This window comes from Haemaphysalis longicornis, unplaced genomic scaffold (assembly GCF_048455015.1).
Source record: "Haemaphysalis longicornis isolate Haplotype H1 unplaced genomic scaffold, Haemaphysalis longicornis Haplotype H1 scaffold_2, whole genome shotgun sequence".
NCBI lineage: Eukaryota > Metazoa > Arthropoda > Arachnida > Ixodida > Ixodidae > Haemaphysalis > Haemaphysalis longicornis.
In genome coordinates this window covers 289,644,706-289,669,999 of record NW_027526295.1, presented here as the reverse complement: position 1 = coordinate 289,669,999, position 25,294 = coordinate 289,644,706, and the positions used below count along the sequence as shown (strand labels likewise).

Sequence of the window (25,294 nt, the reverse complement as noted above, 5' to 3'; positions counted from 1 at the left end):
CGTAAGGAGAGCAGTAAAATACCTATAAGAAAGGGTGTCAGACAAGGAGACACAATCTCTCCAATGCTATTCACAGCATGTTTACAAGAAGTATTCAGAACGTTGGATTGGGAACAGGTGGGAGTAAGGGTTAATGGAGAATACCTCAGTAACCTCAGATTTGCTGATGACGTTGCCTTGCTAAGTAACTCGGGGGACGAATTGCAAAGCATGCTTACCGAACTGGACAAACGGAGTAGAACCGAGGGCCTGAAAATTAATATACAGAAAACCAAAGTAATGATCAATAACTTCGGGACAGCACAGCGGTTTGAGATAGGTGCCGAGGTCGTGGAAGTAGTAAGCGAATATATCTACTTAGGCCAAGTTGTGACCCCGGATCCCAACGATGAGGCAGAGATAATTACAAGGATAAGAATAGGGTGGAGTGCATTCGGCAGGCATTCTCAGATAATGAATGGCAGCCTACCATTGTCCCTTAAGAAGAAAGTGTATCACAGCTTCATCTTACCGGTACTCACCTACGGGACAGAAACTTGAAGGCTCACTAAGAGGGTTGAACTTAAATTGAGGACGATTCAGCGCGCAATGGAACGGAAGATGATAGGTATAGCATTAAGGGACAATAAGAGAGCGGAGTGGATCAGGGAACAAACGCGTGTTAAGGACATATTAGTAGAAATTAAGAAGAAGAAATGTACGTGCTCGGGGCATGCAATGCGAGGGCAAGATAACCGTTGGTCGCTAAGGGTAACTGAGTGGGTCCCTAGAGAAGGCAAACGTTGCTGGGGGTGGCAGAAAGTTATATGGGCAGACGAGATCCAGAAGTTTGCGGGGATAAATTGGTCGCAGTTAGCACAGGGCCGGGTCAATTGGAGGATAATGGGAGAGGCCTTTGCCCTGCAGTGGGCGTAGATAGGCTGGTGGTGGTGGTGGCGATGATGATGATGAAAACGACAATTACACACATTTTGATGCGAGTATGAATATAGCAGATCAGCAAGAACGGTCCAATGAACAGCGTCAGTTCCTAAAATTGATTCCTAAGGCAACGAGGTTTATGCTTGGGAAGTATAGAAGGGAAGACTCCTCTTATCAGTCAATGCAATTATATCACATCCATAGCGTGGGATCCCGCATGAATACTGGTATTATTGCATTGTCATATCAATGCCTATCGGGAAAAATGATGAGGTATTCCACTCCGTGAAGGCGTATGACCATCGCAGCTTATGTGATACAGAATTTCGAACAAAAGTTTGACCTCTTGACGGGAGTCATGCTGCGACCAGTCGCTAATCGATGCCATTAAATCTTGTTAGGTGGTCTAGAATCGGGGTGGAGGAGGGCGGCGCATATGTATTCGCTCGTAATGGAAAATCTGTCTGTCTGTCTGTCTGTCTGTCTGTCTGTCTGTCTGTCTGTCTGTCTGTCTGTCTGTCTGTCTGTCTGTCTGTCTGTCTGTCTGTCTGTCTGTCTGTCTGTCTGTCCCTTCCGCTCGGCCAAACATTAAAAGAATTCTCAAAGAGAAGTTTATATAGGCAAATCATGTGAACATTTTTTAATCTGGTAGCATACTTAGTGCTTGACGCTGTTGACCAAAAAGAAAAGAAAACATAAGGCACATTTGAAGCAAGAAATAAATACTAAACTGATACGGGCACGGTTTCTTTATTAAGAACATACGCGGTCAGGATATTTGCCCAAGCAAACACAAAGAAAACGCGTTAAAAACGACATTTTGACCGTTTCAGCCTTTGCTCTCTGTGAAGGTGGGAACCAGCGGAGATTTATTAACTACAGGGCTTCTAAGAGGAACTACAATATAAATAAAGAGCAGCATGAAGTGTCTCGAAAAAGACATTTTTCGCGCAGCGAAACCTCAAGCACAAACGTGTCCGCCCATGCCTCAATGGTATGCTTTGCCTCCTCATAGAGAGCGCTGAGAGCCTTGGACCCCTGACACGAAAAGATATCTCAGGAATTTAAGCCTGCTTGCGGGACCTTGAAGGGAAAAAAAACTGCGATACTTATCAGAATTCTTTACTGCTGCATCGTGTTTCCGTCTCTGTGTACGCTTCCGTTTCTTTTGGTGCGACCTCTTCCGGCAGGCCCAATGGCCACTCTTCGAGCGACAGCTTCTCCAAAATCATAGCCATCTGTGGCTGGCGTTCCTGTCTCCGTCACGTTCACCTGTCACGTGGCACGCCGTACTCTAACTCTCATTCCAACGCTGGCAGCCTGCCAGGATAGCGACGTGGTAGCGTACTCTACCCGGGTGTTGTAATCTAGAGACCCGGGTTCGACTTCCGCGCGAATTCAAACGTGTTTTTTGTTTGTTTTTGGCGGCTGGCAGTTTTGGGCCGCAGACGTAAAATATCTATGAGAGAGTAGCCTCTCTGCTGCAAAAAACGGATTCTGGATAAATAGCAACATCTGTTAAACATGCGCTAACCTTACGCATTTAAACAGCGTCCTTAGCTTCAGGAAGCAAAGCCTATTAGCACCATTTTATTTATTTTCAGATATAAGAAACCAGCCTTAACGTCGGTTTTGGGTTATAGTGAATTTATAATGCCCCGCAAAAAGGCTGACGACACGTGTATATGTACGACCGAGGTAATTATGACGCTATGACACCGTCCAGCACCTGCCAGTCCGTGGCAGGCGCTGGACAGTGCCTAATCGCTGTATCTCTGCAGGCTCGTATTTCAGTGCATCTGCACCCACCCGGATGACCGCTACAAATTGCCGATGCGCGTACAAGCTTGCGCGTGACCCCCGGACAAGCTCTCTTCAGTAAGCCTCACTGCACCGTCACTATCTCCTGCCACCAGGATCGCTTCGTCTGCTCCAGGACTAAATAATGCACCGCTACCGGGGAGCCTCGCAGTCGGTTGCAGGCGCTGGATAGTGCCTAATCGCTGTACCTCTGCAGGTGAGGGAAAATTCAGAAAGCTTTCTCTGCATTGAAATGACCTGCCACTGACTCCTGCACTGTTGACATCATGACGAGTTTGCTAAAGTGCGGGAAAATGTCGTAAACAACTGCAGCCCGACAAATTTATTTGCTGTGTTTAATGCAACCGATGCTGCCATTACGGGAAAGCCTGTGATGTTATCTCCGAAAACAAGGGAGCTGCGAAGCAGGCCAGCTTGCGCTGCCGACTATGTCAGTCGGATAGCCATAACACAACCGGGGAGGAGCCATCCTCGAACACAGATGCAATCGCAGCACTATCTTCTAAGCTAGAAGCGCTGCTGCCACTAAATGCTGCGATCACCTCCTTTGCTGCAAAAGTTCATGTGCTTTTGAAACTAAAATACTCTGTAAACTCGCTGCACGAATCGGTTGAGGGCTTGAAATCATCAATGGTGCTTCTGCCTGAAAAATATGATGAGGTGATTGCCTCTACAAATAAACACGAAACGGCTATCAGCGAGCTCCAGGGTGAGACGGAGACGTTAAAACTCACGGTGCAGGAACAATCCCAGGAGATCTTCTAACTTCGGAATGAACTTAATGAACTTGAGCAATATATAGCCGGCTTGCAAACCTCGAAATTCATGGTCTGCCCGTTGAACAGAACGAATAACTTATTCCAGTCTTACAACAATTGGCAGAACAACTAAAAATTGATTTCGATAGCAATTACGTTGTTGTCGCTCAGCGTATTCCATCTAGACGTAACGTCACCCCATCTGTGATGATCAAATTTTCCTCCTCCATTGTCAAAGAAAGATGGATGAACGGCCGCGGAAAGCTGTGGACTTTGGGAGAACGGGAAAGCAACCCCAGTTATATTTCAATGATAACTTGACCGTCTTCAACAAGAATCTGTTCTGGGTCGCACGGGTGAAAAGCAAAGAAAATTGTTTCAAGTTTGTGTGAGCGAAAAACGCCAAGATCTTCGCAAAGAAAATGGAAGAAGCACCGCTGCTTCGCATAAAAGGCTATGCTGATCTTGACCTGATCACCTAAAAACATGAACTTGTCTTCCGTAGAATGTCCTGATATAACAACTTTCTGTAAGCTAAATTGTGACGATGCCAGGTCATTGTCGACGCTTCATGTAAATATACGTAGCATCAGAAAACATTGGGATGAATTTTAGCTATTGTTCGTGGTAGCTTCCGCCCTATCGATGTGTTATTGTTAACAGAAATTAATGTACATGAAGATTTAGTACCTTTATGCAAGATACAGCAATACTCGTCCTTTTCGTTTACACGCCGCGCTGGGAAGGGCGGTGGAATTATGGTTTATGTTCGCGATAATTTGGTTGTTTCCTCGATAAACGTCACGTTCACAGTAGCAGAATGCGTGGCGCTTCAAATAGGTTTGCATGACGCAGATATAATATTAATTGCGGTTTATATACCTCCTTCGGAAAACGCAAACGTGTTTGTAAGTGAGCTAGACAACATTCTCGGCAATGTTCGTTCCACGAGATTTATCTGTCTAGTCGGTGATTTTAATCTTGATGTTAAGTTACCCTCGCGCCAAATAGTAAACGAATACCTTAATGTTCTGGCAAAGTGGGGAGTTCTCCCCACTACTACCTTGTACGCAAGAGAAGAACACCTTGGAAGCAAACTGGTCGCCTCTTGTTTGGACCACATCTATATTCGAGCTCCAAGTGTGCGTCATATGTGAGCTGTCGTCAAGCACAAGCTGTCCGATCACTACTTTGTAGGTTGTCACCTTCTTTTCCCGAACCAGACTTAGTTAGATTCCAGAAGCAGCACTTAACAATACTGGATATAGCAAAATTTTATAGTTTGATCGCAACCTTTGATTGGACAGAGTTTTTAAGCAACGGCTCCCATTTGAACATTTATAGTGAGTTTGTGAAAACTCTCAACACTCTTAGAAGCAGTGCTCAAAAAAGCATCATTGTAACTAAACGTAATGGGAATGTTCATTGGTTAGGTAGTGATATACTTCGATCTATTGAGGAGAGAGACTTGCTCTGGGCACGCTGAAACGCTGCCCCAATAATAGTTCTCTAAAGAATGAATACAAAACATTACGTAACCGGGTCACCGCTTGACTGCGCGCTGCAAAACGTTCTCACTATAATAAATTTTTCCAAGATAACAAGCATAGCCCCAGACGCACTTGGTCTACCATTAATGAAATACTTGGTCGGAATACTCGAAAGTCTGCAGCGGCAGTAATCACTAAAAATGTCAGCAACGTACAGGACACGGTGGAGAAATTCAACACTTTTTTCTCTCAGGCGCCTTTGGGGGCCATTTGACTGAAGCTCTCCGAAATGTCAGGAGGAACATTCCTTCAGCTTAACTTCTCCCCGATGACGGCAGCAAACCTTCGTGATATTTTATTTAGCCTTAGCCCGAATAAAGCACCTGGTATCGGTAAAGTGCGCGTTCATGAACTGAAGCGTAATTTTTTGGTGCTGGAAGAAGTACTTCTGCAAATGATAAATTGTTTCATAGAACACTCTTATATTCCCAAGGAACTAAAAACTGCTCTCGTAAAGCCTTTATATTAAGGAGGTTCTTAAAAAATGGAAAATTACAGGCCCATTTCCGTTGTGTCTACCGTTCTCCAGACTCTTGAAAAACATATTCTGGTACCCATGACCAGTTTTTTAGAAAAGTTTAATGTCCTATCGCGAGAACAATATGGCTTCACTCCGGGAAAATGCACATAGAAGACTTTTCTGATTTGCTGTATCCGGCTTTTGAATATAAGGAGGTTTCATGTGGCCTCTTTCTTGAAGTAAGCAAAGCATTCAATTCCATACACCATAATCTCTTGCTAGAAAAATTCCCCGCATTTCCCCGAGGGGAAGAATGTGAAAGTGCGAATGCACGAGTTGAATTTGCGCGGTTCGGTAATGTTCGCGAAAGAGAGATCACACACACACACACACAACTACAAAGAAAGAAAGATGCATTTATTCACAGACACCTATTTGTGTTGTCGTTGTACTTGATTGCTAGAGCGGATCTCAGCTTTGAAATTTCGTGTCAGTACTCCTTTAAGCAGGTGCATTAGCCCTTCTCACGCCCGATTCTTGGCCAATCCCCCACGTGGGTATGTGCCATGTCAGCGGCCAGGCAGCGCGCGCCCATCTCCCCCCGTTGCCAAGGAAGACGAGGAGATTCCTGGCCAATCCCCCACGTGGGTATGTGCCATGTCAGCGGCCAGGCTGCGCGCGCCCATCTCCACGTGCGCGGACATCGCCGGTGGACGCAGGTTCAGGGTCGCTTAAGAAGTGCATTGCACTTAAAATGAAATCTTCTGGGGTTCCGGGGTCATTTTAATGCACTGTTAAGGGACTACTTTGACAACAGAACGCAGATTGTTCGTGTGGGGACCCGCCGCGGTGGCTCAGTGGCTAAGGTATTGCGCTGCTGAGCACAAGGTCGCGGGTTCGATTCCCGGCCGCGGCGGCCGCTTTTCTGATGGAGGCGAAAAGCAAAAACGCCCGTGTGTTCGAGATTTCGGCGAACGTTAAAGATCCCCAGGTGGTCAAAATTAATCCGGAGCCCTCCACTACGGCGCGCCTCATCGCCTGCGCTGCGTCGGCGCGTTAAACCCTACAATCAATCAATGTTCGTGTGGGGGATTACTCGTCCTAATTTTTAAGCCAGATTTTAACAATATTATTGTTAAAAATCTGCCTTGTCTCAAGGTTCACTTCTATCGCCCCCCTTGTTTAATCTTTACACAAATGATCTGCTTTTGGTGGTGACATATTGCCGTATTTCTCAATACGCTGATGATACTGTCCTTTTGTCGACACGGCCCGCTTACCGTGAATCAATTAATGTACTTCAAGAAGATGTGCATTCTGTCATGAACTGGTTTGATGTTAATTCCATCACGGCAAACCCACAAAAAACCAAACTCGTATGTTTTCGAAATCCTCACACGGAAATTTCACTCAATCTACCCCTTTTTTTACACCCTTCTTCTTGTGTTTCCTGCAGTTGTGCCGCGATCTTGTATTCCGACAGTGTAAAATATTTAGGGATCTCTTTTGACTATGATATGACATGGAATACGCATTTTACTAATATCTGTAGTAGGCTCAGGTGATTACCGGGTATTTTTTATAACTGCCGACATCTTATGACATTCCAGACTCGCAAAATCATACTTCGTGCACTTTTTTACAGTTCTTTACGATATTCCATTACTGTTTACTATCATTGTTCAACTACGTGGCGTTTAAAGGTCAACTCTATTTTGAAAAACATAATTCATAGTGTCGCCTATAATAGCAACCTTCCCAATGATAGCAATCTCTTTTCAGCGTTACACTTGCCTTCCTTTGACCACTTATTTTTACAAACAGTGATTTGTGCTCATTTCTGGAACATTGATTTCCTTGTTAATCGTGTACCTGCAAGACCATTACGATCCCATATGCGCTTCGATGTACCCACATGCTTCACCCGATTTGGACGCTTCGTTAGAAAATATTATGTTTCCGCCACCTTCAATTCACTTCCTTATGCCATATTTGCTGGGCACTCAAAACGATCTTCGAAATTATTTGCCCGTGGAAACCAGTTTTGAAATGTGAAATGCTCCCTGTCCTACGTGTTAGTTCAGTTTTATTTTATTTTTTTCCTAGTTACTAGCAGGGATTGCCGTGCACTGATGTATATGCCTTCTGTTTCTGCCTCTGACTGCCGGGTTCAGCCCGACAAGCCTTTCTCGTTTGGGCTAACCCGACAATAACTGTATTATCACTATCGATCAATAAACAAATTATTATTAGTAGTAGTATAACCAACGAACTTGACTCTTTCTTTCCGACATTCTTAGATCAAAGTTGTCGCTATAATATGAACGAAATCTTGCCGCTTTTTAAAGAAAAGCTACTTAATTTTATATCTATGTATATACCGTCTAGAGGGATGTCAGGGAAACAGCGCTCTGAAAAACCTTGGATCAATGCTAAGCTCCGTTCCTCAATAAAAACAAAATCTCGGGTATTCCAAAACGTACCATAAATCAGGCCATCCTGCCCTCTACACTAAGCTGAACTCGATGAATAAAAACTTAAGAATGAACTATGGCAAGCGAAGCATGCGTACTTGTCAGGGCTAGCTGATAAAATCAAAACAAATTCGAAAAAAGTTTGGCGATATATAAAGAGTTTTAAAAAGGCGGCATAATATATGATAATAACTTGGTTAAAGATGACGAAGGCAAAGCTGAACGTTTTAGTAAGTACTTTCATTCTGTATTTAACTCACACCAACTGAGTGTAGTTCCTGGATTTTTCACACAGCTGCCCAACATGGACGAAATCGTTACAACTGAACCAGGTGTACGTGCCCGCTGGCCAACCTGAACCCACATTCTGCAAATGGCCCTGATGGTATCTCTAATCATGTACTGAAGCGTTGCGCATCTACTATTTCTCCCTTCCTAGTAATACTCTTCAAAAAAATCCCTGCATGATGCAATATTACAAAGGATTGGAAATTGGCTAACCCGACTCCGATTCACAAGGAAGGTGATAAAGGAAACGTACACAATTATCGGCCGCTGCCCTTAACATCGGTATTCTATAAAACTTTAGAGCATATCATTTATTCAGGCGTAATGAAACATCTCAAGGATAATGATTTCTTCACAGCTACACAGCACGGCTTCTGCTCCGGATTATCTTGCACAACCCAATTAACAGAATTTATGCACGATATCACACTTGGTATAAACAACAGCACACAGATAGATGCAGTATTTCTAGACCTAAAAAAGGCGTTTGATATGGTGTCGCATAACCTACTTTTGTTTAAATTATCTAGTCTAGCAATTCCAGGGCGTTTACTCGGCTGGATCGAAGACTACCTACATATGCGTGAACAACGTGTCGTCGTCAATGGCGCGTCGTCTTCCCCTGCTGAAGTTTTATCCGGTGTACCACAGGGGTCTGTGCTCGGACCATTGTTATTTCTAATCTTTATAAACGGCATGCCAGCTGATCTTAAATCTAATGTTAGACTATACGCAGATGACTGTGTGTTATATCTTCCAGTTACGTGCATAAATGACGCGAAAATTTTGCAGATTGACCTGGACGCTGTAGCTAAATGGAAAGTGTCATTGAATATAAAAAAAAGTGCTACCATGTAAAATTTACAAATAAGATAAATAAGTTAGTAACTTCATACCGTATAAATGAAACCGCCTTGCAAATGTGCGATGAAGTTAGATATCTGGGTGTCACATTTTCTGCGACTATGAATTGGTCTGCGCACGTGGACACAGTTGCGGCGAAAGCGTACCGGATGTTGTATTTTTTTCAGAGGAACTTTAAGCACGCCCCTACAGGTTTTAAGGAGACGGTGTACGTCCCTAGCATTAGGCCTGTGCTAGAATACGCTTGCCAATCATGGGATCCATTTATTAAAAATAATATTGATAAGTTAGAGCGCGTCCAAAAACTGGCAGCACGCTTTGTCACAGCCAATTACGATTTCACTGTCAGAAGCTCGAGTATTGTTGACGGACTTGGATGGAAAACTTTGGCAGCACGTAGGAAATATTGAGGTTAAAATTTTTATTTAACATTCGTAGTGATAAGACAAGAATTAACAAAATCATTTATATAAAAGAACTTCATTACATCACTGCTAGACGAGACAACCCAAGAAAAATTAGACTGTATCAGTGCCGCATTGATGTCCTTAATACTCATTTCTTCACTCACTCACTCACTCACTCCTAAAACGATTGAAGATTGGAATGCTCTTTCCAGTGAAGTAGTTGCCGCATCTGATTTCCACACTGCCATTGATGATTTTGTGATGTAACATGTAACAGTTGTGTATTTTGCTCCGCCATTGTATTCCTAAGTGATGTTGCCCTTTTGTGTTTGCCCTTTTTCGGGATTGCTTTATGCATCAAGATTTGAACCCCCCTAGATTAATGCCATGTCGGTGCTGTAGGTATATATAATAAATTAATAAATAGAACTTCTTCTGAGTTGCGAATGTAAAAGTACTGACGTCCAATTGAACCGCCTTGTATTCCACCAAGTCTCGTTTGTCGTTGTAATTGAACGCTGTGTACAAAGCCCCTTCGTGTGGGTAGGTCGATGTCCCAGCCAATGGGAATTGTGAATCGGCAGCTGTCACAGCGTCACTGGCCAGTGCACCCGAGTGGCTGTGTTGTCAGATCCGCATTCAGCCTCAACATGTTACGCCAAATGGCGCGCTGAGTGAGGCTAAAAAACCACTTGTTCATCCAGCTGCGTGCACCGCCTACCGAAGTCTTCCTAGTCGAAGACGACGCACGCATTCATTAGGCCTAACTCACAGGCAGCCGAAGAGGTGTCGGTAGAGTGTACTATAAGTTTTAGAGTGGCCCCCCGGCCACCCGGAGAGGTGCTCGTTTCGTGCAGAAAATAGCGGCGGCGCTGTAGTCAACGACCACTGAAAGCGGCGGCTGACCGCCCGCACGGCTGAGCGGCCAGTCGTGCCAGGAAACGCTGCTGCTTTACGCGCGGAGAGAAATTTGTTCTGCGGGGCGTCCAATTGCTTAAATATACTGTAGGTACGCAGCTGACAGAATAGAACTAGCGGAGCTCTCCAAGCTAATCAATAAGAGTAAGACAGCTGACATACGGAAGTATAATATGGAGACGATCGAATACGCTGTAAAGAACGGAGGTAGCCTGAAAACAGTGAAGAGACGTCTTGGCGTGGGGAAAAATCAGATGTATGCACTTAAGGATAAGCAAGGCAATGTCATCACAAATAGGGATAAAATAGTCACAGTGGCCGAGGAGTTCTATAGGGATCTGTACAGTAGCCAGGACATACAGGATAATGCCGAACGAGACAGTAGTTCACAGGAGATAGACATCCCACCAGTAACGACCGAAGAAGTAAGGAAGGCTTTGAAAGAAATGAAAGGGGGCAAAGCACCTGGTGAGGATCAGATAACAGCAGACCTCTTGAAGGATGGCGGAGAAATCGTCCTTGAAAAACTGGCAAACCTGTATACGCAATGCCTAATGACCGCAATGGTACCGGAATCTTGGAAGAACGCGAACATCATCCTAATTCATAAGAAAGGCGACATGAAGGACTTGAAAAATTACCGGCCGATCAGCTTACTGTCAGTCGTCTACAAGGTATTTACCAAGGTAATCGCTAACCGAATTTCTGCAACCTTAGATTTCAGTCAACCTAAAGAACAAGCAGGGTTCCGTAAAGGTTATTCAACAATGGACCATATTCACACGATCAATCAGGTGATAGAGAAGTGCGCTGAGTATACTGAACCCCTATATATAGCCTTCATAGATTATGAGAAAGCATTTGACTCGGTCGAAACCCTAGCAGTCATTCAGGCATTACGGAACCAGGGTGTAGATGAGCATTATGTGAGAATACTAGAGGATATCTACAATGGGTCTACAGCCACGATCATCCTCCATAGGGAGAGCAGTAAAATACCTATAAGAAAGGGTGTCAGACGAGGAGACACAATCTCTCCAATGCTATTTACAGCATGTTTACAAGAAGTATTCAGAACGTTGGATTGGGAACAGGTGGGAGTAAGGGTTAATGGAGAATACCTCAGTAACCTCAGATTTGCTGATGACGTTGCCTTGCTAAGTAACTCGGGGGACGAATTGCAAAGCATGCTTTCCGCACTGGGCGAACAGAGTAGAACCGTGGGACTGAAAATTAATATGCAGAAAACTAAAGTAATGATCAATAACCTCGGGACAGCACAGCGGTTTGACATAGGTGGCGAGGCAGTGGAAGTGGTAAGCGAATATATCTACTTAGGCCAAGCTGTGACCCCAGATCCAAACCATGAGGCAGAGATAATTAGAAGGATCAGAATGGGGTGGGGTGCATATGGCAGACATTCTCAGATAATGAATAGCAGCCTACCATTGTCCCTGAAGAAGAAAGTGTATGACAGCTGCATCTTACCGGTACTGACCTACGGGGCAGAAACTTGGAGGCTCACTAAGAGGGTTCAACTTAAATTGAGAACGACTCAGCGGGCACTGGAGCGGAAAATGATAGGTGTAACATTAAGGGACAGGAAGAGAGCGGAGTGGGTCAGGGAGCAAACTGGTGTTAAAGACATATTAGTAGAAATTAAGAAGAAGAAATGGACGTGGGCAGGACATGTAATGCGAAGGCAAGATAACCGCTGGTCATTAAGGGTAACAGAGTGGATCCCTAGAGAAGGCAAGCGTTGCAGGGGGCGGCAGAAAGTTAGATGGGCAGATGAGATAAAGAAGTTTGCGGGGATAAATTGGTCACAATTGGCACAGGACCGAGGCAATTGGAGAATAATGGGAGAGGCCTTTGCCCTGCAGTGGGCGTAGATAGGCTGGTGATGATGATGATGATGATGACTGTAGGTACAGCGGACTGTGGGTAACGAAATGAAAAATAAACGCTGCCGCTCATTTTGCGTTAGTTGTGCCTTTCTCGCTCGACAACAACGAAAAATTTATTACGGATATTCCTTTGGTGCAGCATTCGTAGCGGATTGTGAATAAAGTAATTGCAGCGACGTTTTCGCTATTCCAACTTCACATCAAAAATTATTTTGCGTGAAATTGCCGGATATGAACCAGTTCATCATTCCTTTATGACTGTGTCCTTATTGCTGCTTGATGGACATAATTGGTCGACACAAATGACATGAAAAAGTATGAGGACTGGGATGATGGCTTTTCAGAAGAATTTCTTATTTATTGTCTTGCAATTTACGCTCCGACTGCAGTTATGTGGGTGAGTACGATAAGTTGCGTTTGTTTTTTATGGCGTGAGTTGCTATTATAGAAGTATTTAAGCAGTGGCCCGCTTGTGATAATTACGGGTCACCGTGGTGTTAATGCTGCCGCCTGTCAGAACAGAAAAGGGCACGCGCAAGCGATATATCTTTTTAACTAAAAAGGTATTAGCCCAGCAGTTAGCTCACTTCTCACAATGACCGTCTTTCATAGAACCATTCCCTCAACATTCTATTTATTGCGCCACCTTTCACCTGATTCGGTCAAGAAAGGAGTTGAATCAAATTAACACAAAATTAATTCACAAGTATGCTGAGAGTACAGTTACACGCACATAAAGGCAAAGCAAACCATAGATAAGAAAATATGTTGACCGCGACAAAAATGAAATATAACACGGGAAATCACACACAAAGTCTAGAGTTTCAAGAATGCTAACATTGAGCTTCAAATAAACGGAACTGGAACAAAGTACACATTTTGTTTTCATTTTCAATAGCCCAGCAAATGAAATGGAACCAGGGAAATCATGCACAAAGGCTACATAGGTAAAGGTTTAGGAATAACGCTAACATGGTGATTTAAATTGACATTTTTGGCCAACGCACTTTTATAACTCGCCCTCGACAATTAGCGACGGCTAAGTTTAAGGTGTTGCTCCCGCGTTCGCATGTAATCACGGAACTTGTTTAAACCTTTTATATAGATATGAATCCGTGTCACAATGTATACAGAACCCAACCAAATTTGCTGTCAAGGTCACACTGTGCTGGTCGCAACCAATGCCTTTAAGGTGTTTGTTGTGAATAAGGGCTGCAGCACATCCATAACGCTGTCATGGTGGAGTTCCTTGTCGCTGAAGCAGCCGGTAAAAAGTGGTGGAGAACGCTAATAAACTTTAAAAAATGCGCGGAAGGATTCAGCAGTCCCCCCAAATTACAAGAGGTAGTAAACACAGCGGAATCTTTCCCTGGCATGCAGGAAGCAGTAGTTGGTCTCGCAGACTTGGCAATTGGTTGCCACATAGTAGGTTTCAAAATAAGCAAGCCCACTAACGACAGTACAAGCATCAACGGTAGGGGTATCCCAGAAGAAGGCTCTTGGTATTTTCGTTCCAAATAGGAACGTAAAAAAAACAGTAAACTTTTTCCAGAACGTGCTTTCCGCTGCTTTTGCTTCATGCGCAGAGTGAAGAAGGGGAAGGGAAAAACATTCCCGGTGCCTGCCCGTCAAATTAATCCCTCGTTAACTCGAACTCTGCGATCTCAAAATATCTTGCCGAAACTTTTTCTCACCGTGCGCACAATTACACGCAATTGCAATTACAATTACTTCCACAGGCGCCCGCTTTATCTCGAAACGTTTTTCTTTTTCGGAGAACCATGGATATCTCGAAATACTGGCAGAGAGGACACAAGGCGAAGTCCCCTGCAGGCGGCTGATAGGGTCCACGTTCGCATGCTTACTCCCACTACGCGCCGAACACGGTCGTAAGTGCAAGATTACAGGGCGCAAGAAAAAACGTGGACACTATAAGAGAAAAAACAACCAAGACAAACGAAGACAGTGTCCGAATTTTTTCTTGCGCCTTTAAACCCTGTGATCAAGTCAAACCAACTGGCCCACATTAAGCTATTGCGTGAAGTGCAAGTTTACGCGGACTGCTCGTCCCCGTTACCGGAATGCTGCCTGGCGCGTACATAATCGAGATTGCTGTGGACGACGCAGCTGATCATGCGGTCGAGGAGGAGCCCCCAGCAGAAAAACGGCAGAAACAACATATATGCTGCGTCTGCTTCGTAACAAGGTAGAATGTAGCGGTGGCGACCACCGATTCATGCGATGCATTGACAAGCTCGAGTATGCTTTTCTGGGATGCAGATGCGAACGTGAAACAGCCGAGCACAACACAGTTCTTTCTTCTACAATAATAAAAGTTTCTTTTTCCTGTGAATTATTTTGCCTTTATTACGAAATCTCCCCTGTGCAATGGTGCTTTTGTTAGCAGCAGTAGCTGTTATTTCAGGGACCTGGCCACAAATTTTCTGCATTTGACTTAGCTCGAAACTCCACGCTTATCTCAAAGTTTTCAGCTAACTTGATGATTTCGAGTTAACGAGAGATTACTGTATATCAATAACGTTTTCAGAATATGCATCAAAAAATGAGAAAGTATCGTTGTGGGGGGGGGGGGGGGTGCGTGCTCGACTCGCATTTGGGAGGTCCTGGGTTCAATTTTCTATTCAGACCTGGTCTTCGTTAATTAGTTTTTCAACATGCTAATTACTTTACTTTCATTCTCTTTTCAGCTCCGGCCATTTTAAGAGACGTTTCGCTGATACAGACGCCGGACGTAGGCTTTTATGCCCTTGCATTAACATTCAGGCCCCGCCCACGAATCCCTCGAAACTGCCAAGAAATGTATATAGAGGGCGTCCGTGCTCGCCTGCCCGTGATGTCCCATAGCACGCTCTGCGAACAATGAATCAGATTAGAAGAGCCTGCACGTTGTAGTAGAATTTCGGCCCATGTAATTGTGTCGGTTGCGAGAACGACAGTTGCGTGACGCAGACTGCTAGAACGGGCGGCTTCGGCATCGGCGCAGCGCACCCCGCTCCCTGTCCGGGGCTCCGATTGCGGAAGACGCACGAGGCATGCGTCTCCCGGAGGCGCACGAGTCGGGGTTACAAGGTCGCCGATGCCGCAACTTCCGCGAAGGTCAAGGGCGGCGTTGCGTTTCGCGATTGCGCGCGCAGCAAATGCGATCGCTCATCGTTTGGTTTTTCTTTGCACCGCCATAGGAGCGCGTGGCGACAGCTATGGTGACGGCCCGGCAAAACCTGACGCTGCACAGTCGTGTGCACGCTAAACAGCAACCTTTTGACTTTCGGCTGCGCAAGAGACGAGTGTTACAGGAGCTGTTAATGCTGCACCGGCCTCCTTGAACAAGTTTTTTTCACGAGTGCGACGCACCAAACGTGCCGCCACGTCGCTCAGTGAAGGCGCTCGGTTTACGTGTGGGACACTTTGGCGCCTCGCTCTGCCTCGCTCCGCCTCTGTGGGTCTCCTGACAGGCCATAGAATGCGCGTTTTAAATTAAAAATAGCACACCCACTCCGTGCCTAATAAACAGTTCAACTGCAATATTTTGCCCATCTGAAAACAAAAAAGTAATTCGCCGATCAGCCCAGCTACTAAACTAAAAAGGAATTATCGACGTTTGTGTTTACTCGAATGAATATTGGACAGCGAAGTGGTAAAATACCCATGAAAATGGCATTGCACAATGAAAGACAAACCCACCATGATGCGCCATTTGACAATGCTTCATTTACGAGCGTAGTGACGAAACGCAGTCCAAACAAGTTGAAAAAAAAAACACAACTATTTTTAATAGCATGCTTCTTAGTTAATTGGCTTGGAATGACTGCAGTTTTATACTAGCATGCAAACGTGGGGCTGCTCGTTTCACGGCGGCTTTGTGAGGCGGATGGAATGGCTTAGGAGCGGCGTCGTGTTCTTTGTGTTGAAAGTGCCAGTGGTGATTATCCGGAATGCGCCCTGTGATGAAACTCCCCCACGGCTATGTAGCCGTCAGCGCAGTCCAATGGCTCACAAATTGCATCGGGCTAGTTCAGGTAAAACACGAGCTGCAGCAGTTTTCTGTAACCAGACTCCTCCCATAGAATTCCGAAACGTTTGCAACTCCAAAGTGAAGTAATTATGAGAAGTAAATGAAATCTGGAGTAATGATAGTTATTTTAGCGGTCAATTACCCTGTTCTTTTTTTCCCTTGATATATCTATTTCAGATTTAGCGTTACAGAACTTTGGAAAGAAAGTTGGGTGTTCGCTCTGCCCCGAAGTGCACTTGGTCCATGACGAGGGAGGCCGGAAAAAGTCTGACCAGAGTACCACGAACAGCTTCGGCGTAAAGATAGAAAACAAAAGAGAGCGAGGAAATACGCCGTGTTGGACTCCCTTTAGATCGAACCTGGCCGGCCCTCGTGAGTTGGAGCTGACCTTGGGACGGCCAGTGTAAGGTGACGAGCAGTGATGGGGAAAGGCGAGCCCCGACGACGGAGCCTCGGCGACGGTGTAGCGACGAGGAAACAGCTGTCAATGTCGGATTATTTCTGGCGCCTTGCCCCGCGCAGTTTAAACGCGTCGATGCCGGCCAGCTGCGTTGGCTGAGTCGCTGTATCAGGTGGCTCATTTCTCAGAGTGATAGGATCGTGGTGGCGCGTGTTACGCGTTACCCCCTACCTTCGCAACTACGCGTTCGATATAAACGAGAAAAAGAAGAATACTTCTTTACCTCTACATGAGACATGGGTTAAGCGGCAAAAAGCTCGCTTTACGTCGTCTGCGTCATTAACGAAAAAATTCGATTTCTTAAAAAAAATGCCGAATGCGCCCTCTGAGACTTTCTCAGGACGACCGTACTTCACTACATTGCCTGCGTGTGCATAAAGTTCCGGCTTTGTCCATCGGAGATGAGCAGAGAAAAATGACGCACCCTTCCGTCGAACGACGACGATGGTTGAACGCGAAGCTTTCTCGTGACGGATTATTTGGTTGTCGTCTAAGTTTTCCAAACCCCGTCGACCATGTCGTTTCGCTTCTTACAGGCTCGGTTTAGCCTTGAGTACATATTTACTGCTTAGCGCGAGTCTATTTCTGATGCCCTGGTTTCTGGGCTTTTTCCCACACCTTTATATCGTGTTCCGTACCTACAGTGTCCGTACCAGGATGTCCTCAATAGAGTGTCTAAAATGTGCGTTCCGCCAGGTGTTAAAACATCTTTCTTTAAATTACACACTGGCACGCTCCCTGTTAAAACTTGGGTGAAAGACCGGGGTCTGTTTATAGCTTGGTAGACAGGCTGTCGGCTCTGTTCTCGACCAGAGACAGTTGATCACTGTTTAGTAGATTACAGAGGTGCTGTCTTTTTCTGGGACATTTTACAGCGAACGCTCAGAAAAGACATGGATACTACGCATTTCTCTATTCGGTTTTCGCCATTCGACTATCCTGGTGAGCCGCCTTATGACATGTTTGTGTTGACTGGTTTGTACAGTCTGTGGCGATGCCGCTTATGTGATAGGCATGCATGCTGAGCCACCAATATCAACTAAGTCATATTTCCGAGAAACTGTGGCATTTGTACATAGTGTGTATAGGTCACTTGACCAACCACCTGACTGGTTCCCTCTTTTGAACGCTTTTGTGTGTTTGCCTGAATTTTGATATCTTCCCGTAGGGGAACCCTGAGTAGTATGCGAAACAGCCATGGGCTCAACGCAATTTCCCATTTCGTAGTTCCGGTAAGTGAAAAGTGTGGTAGTTACCATGGAAACCAAACTGTAAATATAACGGTAGCTACGTACCTCAACTAAACGGAAACGACGAACTGAAAACTAATGGGCACTTGAATCGACCACATGGCTGCTTTGCATACTACTCAGGGTTACCCTACGGGATGATGGTATAATTTTTTTTCTTTCCCTTCGGCGTTTTCCCACCGGTCATCAGTGGGAACACTAACGCTTTGCTTTAAAGGGTAATTTCAGCAGTCGTAGTTTTCGTATTCGTCCATACTGGGGTGTTTCGCCTCGAAGCTACATCCGGGTTGTATCCGGCGCTCCGTGATGGAGGGATGGGGAATAATTTGGACCACCTGGGGATCCTTGACGTGCCCCGACATCTGCTCAGGAGGACGGCACTTTTCGCCTCCATCCCTAAAGCTTCTTGCCCATTGCCGGGAATGAAAGCCGCGACCTTTGTCTCTGAGCCAGCGTTAAGGTGTATCATTCCGGTAGCTGTATATACGGAATCCTGGGTGCCAATGTCGTTGGAGTCGGAATAACCCTGGCGAGGGTCTGCTTTGTGGATGGAACGCATTTAAGTTGTTCCTTTGACATGCAGGGCACCCATTTTAGGAATAACTATGACCTCAGTATTAAATCTTAGAAACCACCAGGGTGGGAACAATTTTAACTGTACTTTGCCTTCAGATCACGTACGATAAATCATTCGCCAGCTCGTTCACCCCCATTGGTAATCGTGCCCCTTTATGCGTCAAGCCCAGTTCACACCCCCCCCCCCCCCCCCCCGAGAAATCTCGCGTGGTTGCGGAGCAGTAATAGTGAGCTTTATTTGATAAAATGCGGGAGTGGGAAGTGGTAGAGATCTGGGGTGGGATCCGAATTCCAGGACCCCATTTGTAGGAGAAACTTCTGCAGTGATGATGCCTGTCCACTCGCCGACGAGGAATTTACGATTATAACGGTTTACATTTAGGTTTGGGTTCAAGCTTTTGCGATGACGAAGGAGACAATGCCGACGATTGCCTTGGCGTTATCGCAAGAGTCTTCTGGTGCCACTCCCGCGCCGAGAAGTAAAGGTGGATATGTGGACTTACCGTAACTCGATCGCTTCATTCTTCATGTTCCTCCGGGTGCTGGGCGTCATCTAGGCATTACCTGCCAAGTAAGAAGGGACAAGGAGGAGGAGATGAAAGAAGAGTAACGCTTGCCCAGGCTGCTGTGAAGTTTAGGCTGAATTTCAACAAGATGTCACCACGAACGTTTCAAGCCGGGCAACAAGCAGAAATACCAACGCTATGTCTTTTTTTTACAGTTCTTTCCTTTTCGTTCTTGTAAGGTTTTCAAAGCGTTCATTTCCAGCACAACAACAGACCACGTCGTACATATCCCGTCACTCAATAAAGCAGAAGGTATCTTCATTAACAAAAACTTTTTCCCAATGGTTCATTAGCCCGGAAATGATGGGTAAATCGTATCAATCGCAAGAGACACACATCCCCTGTGCCGTAAGCAACCCACTATGCCGACCTACATCACCTCTTAGGGCAACGTTCTCTAATTGCAAGATGCAGAACCAACCAGTCGTCTTGATCCCACAAATTCCGATATGCTCAAAGAACACACCGCAATCCAAGCTGAACAGTTCACCATAAGGAGCGGATTACGCATTATAGCTCAAGGCCTACGGTTAATTGTGTTATCACATCTAAAGAGCACAGGATTCCTGCTGTAGTGCCCTTTGAAGAACTCTGAGTGCATATTTCCCTACCACTAACGCTCTCCATGTTCTGGTATATAGACTTCTCATCAATAAATACTACGACTATAACTAACCAAAGGCATTCATTAAAACAAGAAAGAAAAAAAATGGCGCAGCATGCGCTAGTCCTTCAAGACCTGAGAAACACCAGAGCTGGCGGCCCCTCTGCGCTGCTCACGAGGCGCGCGCTCACTTGCACTCTGTATTTTTTCCTGGTATTTTTTTGCGAGCTCCTCACGTGGCGCAAGCTCACGCGCAAACTTGGGCGACGCCGCTGTACACGAGCCTTTATACCATGTGCTGCGCGGGGATGTCACGTCTTGGCGAGGGCCGGTGAAGCTCGGCGGAGCTATGCCTAGGCTAGCGAATCGAGCGCAAAGCTATGCACAGCTGCTCAGCGGTTGCTAGGGAACATGAGGAGGTGACGTCATCGCTCCGCGAGGTCTTTTGGTGCGACGGACGGATAACGCTCGGCTGGAAAAAGAAAGGTACGCGTGGAAGATTTCGAAATGAAACTGCTACCTCTAAAGACGAAGTCTACAGAGATGAATAAATGGTTCCCGCGGGAATTAACCAGCCGATGGGGTAATGCGAGCTTTGGGGTTGGTCGGAACTTCGCTTAGGAGGAACTTCGCGCTGGAGATTACGCAAAACAATCGCTACAGGATAAAAGATACACACATGAAACGACGCCAAGTCTACAACCTTTTTAGTGTCCATAAAGCTAAGGTATGCACCTCAACGTAAGTGTGAGTGGGGGGCTCGTTGAATGAACTCAGCGAGACAGTGGACGGGTAAGAGAGAGAGAGGGAGAGAAAATGTTTATTGAACTTTAAACCTAGCAGCGGATCCTTATTCCAGGAAGCCATACGTCTACCGCGCCGTAAAGAGGACGGTATGCGACAGGTTTTAGTTTATCGACTTCGTGTTTTTGCATCTTGAGTTTTCATGTACTTTTGAGGCGTAAATATGTGCTCTTTTAAACAAATCAGCAGTTGATTATCGCGCCCTGTCCGCGTGTCCTTTGCAGAGATAGCAAAATTACTTCAAAAAAGTAATTAAGTTACATTACTCATTACTTTCCCATAATTTTCTAAAATGTGATTAAATTACATTAGAAATTTCAGGTGGCCGAAGGTAATGACATTACATTACTACTACTTTTCAAAGGTAATGAAATTACATTGAAATTACTTTAACAAAATTCGTTACTCATACACTATCAACTCATGTACACCACTGCACGTTTTTTCACGTTTTTTGCATTTTTGCACGTTTTTGTTTAACTCCGACTGACTGTCACCACAGCATTCCCGGAACGCATGAGAAGGGAACGAAGAGGCACGAGAATGCAGGCAGAGCTCACATGGAAGCGTTGTTTCCTTCGCATTCGTTGGCCACCAACTCTACTTGGTCAACTTTTCTTGGTCAACTTTTTATGCCGTAAGAGAAGCGGACAGGTTATACCGTAGTCAAAAGTAATTGGGAAATTAATGAGTAATTTCCATGAAATTACTGGCCCGAAGTAATTCATTGAATTACTAAATTACCAATACTCAAAAGTAATTCATTACACTACTCCTTACAGCAGAAAGTAATTTAACTACTGTAATATCGTTACTCTAATTTCATTACTGCCAAGTGTGGTCTTTTGTATTAGGTTACGTTGTTTGATTGCACTTGGACAAAGACAGGACGACCAGCAGGCAGAGCGCCAAGATGGGCAGTGGGGAAGCAGCTCGCCCCTCGTTAGCGCTAACATGCGGATTTCGAAATGTTGCGATAGAAATAAGGCGGGGAAAACAATGTGCCCCGGCTTGGACCCGAGGCCACAGCATTCGAACAACGCCTCCGATGCTTTACCAATTCAGCCACCGGTGCGGCTGTGTTCCCCCTGACTGTTCTGGGTGTTTATATGAATGTAAGTGCATTCCTTCGCTTTGGGCTGGCAGCCGACGCCGCTAGGACAACTCGGTGGGACAACCAACGGGGGGCGACTCCAGCGTCTACCACGTTTAAGTAGCAGTCGACTAGCCGGCAACGCCGGCGGGACGTATCACCGCAATCCCTATTGCCTCCCTAGGGGCGTGGAGTTTCATGTTAAAATGTGCCGAAAGTAAAGCTGTTGTCGCAAAAGCCGCCATTACAACTGACAGTGCTCTATTCCTACTTGGCCTGGTCTACGGCGTGGCTTCTGGGGCCCGTGATAAAAGAAGCAACAGGGGAAACACTGCTTTTTCTTCTCTGTATTTCATGGAGCTTTTGAAAAAATCCTGAGAAGTTTTGTGTCAGCTATACTAGATACCGGCCAAACAACTTCGGGTTTCTGCAGCCGTAGGCCACTTTTGGTCTTGCTCGCGGGCCACGCCAAGGAAGAAACACACTCCAGTGGTCACAATGTCCCGCTCGTTGAAAAGTGGCTCACCCAGACACTAGCGCCAGATTTCCCTCTGGTGTCCCATTGTATGAAAGCACGCTTCCAGGCGTGGTGAGTCCAATATGGTGTGCAGTTCTAATCAACACGACAACATATCTTCTGAAAACTTGCGTTTGCTTCATTTCAGCACATTTCTTGCATTTTTAAGTGGTGTGCACGGGTAGACAGGGTTCAGGTCTGGACATTTTCTCAGCACACAAGGCGTCAACCACCTTCTAAGTGCCGCCGACTGCACCGGTGCATGCGACGATATCTCCGCAGTAAGTGACAATCAATCGCAACCCTCGGCGCCCTCAACACTGATAAGAGATTTTTTTTTCGTCTGCACCAACATGCCTACGGGAGGCGCCGAGTGCCCAATCGCAGCAGAACAACGAACGAGCCCCGTGTTCCTATTATTCCCAGCTTAACCAGCATCGAGAGTGAGTCCAGGAAAATATTTTAGTAAACCTAATTATGTAAATCAGTTAAGCAAATCTAACGTAGATACCATGTATTCGAATCTACAATATATTATTAGTTCGCTGAGAAGTTGACTCCAGACTCATCAATGTTTTTGGTCCTAAAGAACTATGGCTTTTTTTGTCTGTTGATTTTTTGTCTAGTTTATTTATTGTCTGAAGTGCTGACCACCTTGTCTTTGCTTTGTACCTGACGGGGCCAAAGGCTAATCGAGCTGTCTAGCGCAGCTTTTTTCCTTGGCCCCGGCACTTTATGCGTATACATGTCTGCATATAAATGTATACAAGTGGCAATAAAGAATTATTTAATATATTAATTCATTCAGATCTACTTTTCTTTAAGTGCAGAGCACTTTTAGGGCAAGGCTTGTCGTCGTATCTCACCAGGGGTAACGGCATCTATAGCCACCGAAGTCACGCGGCGCCACGCACCCAAACCGAGGCTTCGAAAAGGTCACGTCTGCGCCTGGTCGGAATCGAAGCTGGGCCTCCCGCGGTGCGAAGCCAATGTCGATCCAATCGCGCAGCGCAGGCACACGCGACTCGTACGCAAAATGTTGTGCGTCATTTTTGCTCTGCGCCGTTGCCACGGAGGCTGCCGTTGCTAGGCCGCACACAATAACGTAATACGAGGAAAAATCGTTCATTAATACATTAATTACCCCAAAATTAGCAAGAGCTCAATTCAGTGTCTCTTTATACGCGTTTTTAGGGGCTGCGGCGCCCCCTCTTGCCTCCTTTGGGTGTCAATGCCTGGCTGATCATGGCCTCCGCGATCGGCTGCCGGCGGCATCGCGGAGGCCATGGACTGACACTGGAACTGGAACTAGTCAAGAGGGCGCCCCAGCCCCCTTGGCGAACCCCTGCTCACACTTGACAGATTTCACGTTCAGTGGAACTGCTTTAATTTCTTTTTTGAGTGGGGGTGCCTGGAGGCCATAACATTCATGTCATAACTAGACGATAAAAAAAAAGAAAACTCCGAGGACACCTAATCGCTATTGAAGGTTTGCGAATACGAAAGCATTAACGTTCAATGGAATTCCAAAGACGCTTTGCCTCCGTCCCGTGCTGACGACAAACTTTCTTATATTGTCGCTGAAGACGCTTTGCTTTACGATACGCCTTAACGCTTTCGAGTGGCTTCGATGTATCGCGTACGCGATGCGCTGCTGCTCGTTCCTGCATGCCACGTTTTAATGGGAGAGTTGACGACAATGGTGAATTTCGCTGCTCCTTTGTTCGCTCATTCGGCTGCGTTCTCCCGCTTACTTCGTGTGTTGTGTGCTGGCGTGGAACGATCGCTACGGACAAGTTTAAGCTCGCGCTAGGGAACACTTCGCGCTTGGAACGCTGACAAGACTGCTGTAACACTGTAACACTGTCTTTCACCTACAATGTGGGGAGGTGTCAAAACCTAAATCTTCGAATGCAACTGAAGGCTAATATTCCGGGAAAACTGACTTCGAAATGGAACGAAATAAAAATGTTCGTCTTTTCCTAAAAAACAAGAGATGTTTTCTTCAAAATAGAAAAACAGGCGTCAATGTCGTTACGGTGCTTCTTGACTCCACCGACTTGAAGTTCCATTTCTAGTGCTTGTCGTGTTGCCATTACTATTGTTTTGCAGGCCTTCGTACCCTGGTGTGCAAGATTGGCGGCGAAGTGGCTAATAAATAATCCTACGCCGAAAGTGAGTAAAAAACTTTCCTGTGTCCAAAACTGGAGGAGTAGAGGCGCGGATTGGGGGAGCCCGGGGGTCCTAACACAGATGCGGGCACCGTATACGGTAGTCGAAGAACGCCAGTCTCGATGTTGAAAATGGGATTCGGAAAGTCATTACAATTTCGGATTGTAAACGTAATCCATAACAGTGAATTCAAGACGATGCCAAAAAACTTTTAGCTATCGCTCTCCTATGCGCTTTTCCCAAGTACATTCATAGCACCACACATTCCCCATTGCGCACTATAACCCCTGTTTCCACATCACGCAAATTATTCAACCAACGCAGCTTCGCACGCATCAACGGCACCACGAACGCATTTAATTCATCCGCTCTTCCACGTTCTATCCGCATGTGGAACAATCTTCCTGGTAGCATCGCGTCGCTGACTAACCCGGAAATATTCCGTCATCACTTGCAGGTCTTTTTTTTTCAATTTGAACAGGAATTGTATCGTTCGCTTCCGTGGGAGCCTATTATTGGTTTTTTAGTTACAACTGACATTAAGCCCCCCCCCCCTCTTCTTTTTCCTGTTGTTGCATTGCGTTTTACTTGATGTTCCTATTTCTTGTACAAATTCTCTTGACGTTGTAATGGAGTTGTGATGATGTTCTTTGTTATTACACTTCTTACTTGACTTGTTGACGTATACATAACATATGACTATTTATTGTATAACTTTTGTCCGTTATTGTGTTATAATTTACACTACAAGCCCCCTTATCCAATGCCCTGCTGGCTCTGTAAGGAACTTTAAATAAATAAATAAATAAATAAATAAATAAATAAATAAATAAATAAATAAATCCCGTAGA

General features: G+C 45.5%; 1 protein-coding gene across 3 annotated transcripts in view; it reads right to left on the bottom strand.

Moving 5' to 3' along the window:
• Nucleotides 1-25,294, bottom strand: part of LOC144170851 (adenylate cyclase type 5-like) — a 464,552-nt gene that overhangs the window by 288,847 nt on the left and 150,411 nt on the right. For all 3 annotated transcript variants that reach the window (XM_077700872.1, XM_077700874.1, XM_077700871.1), the window contains exon 2: nucleotides 19,191-19,251. In XM_077700872.1, the coding sequence (XP_077556998.1) occupies nucleotides 19,191-19,240 (50 nt within the window). In that variant the 5' untranslated portion in view covers nucleotides 19,241-19,251. The remainder of the gene's footprint in view (nucleotides 1-19,190; nucleotides 19,252-25,294) is intronic.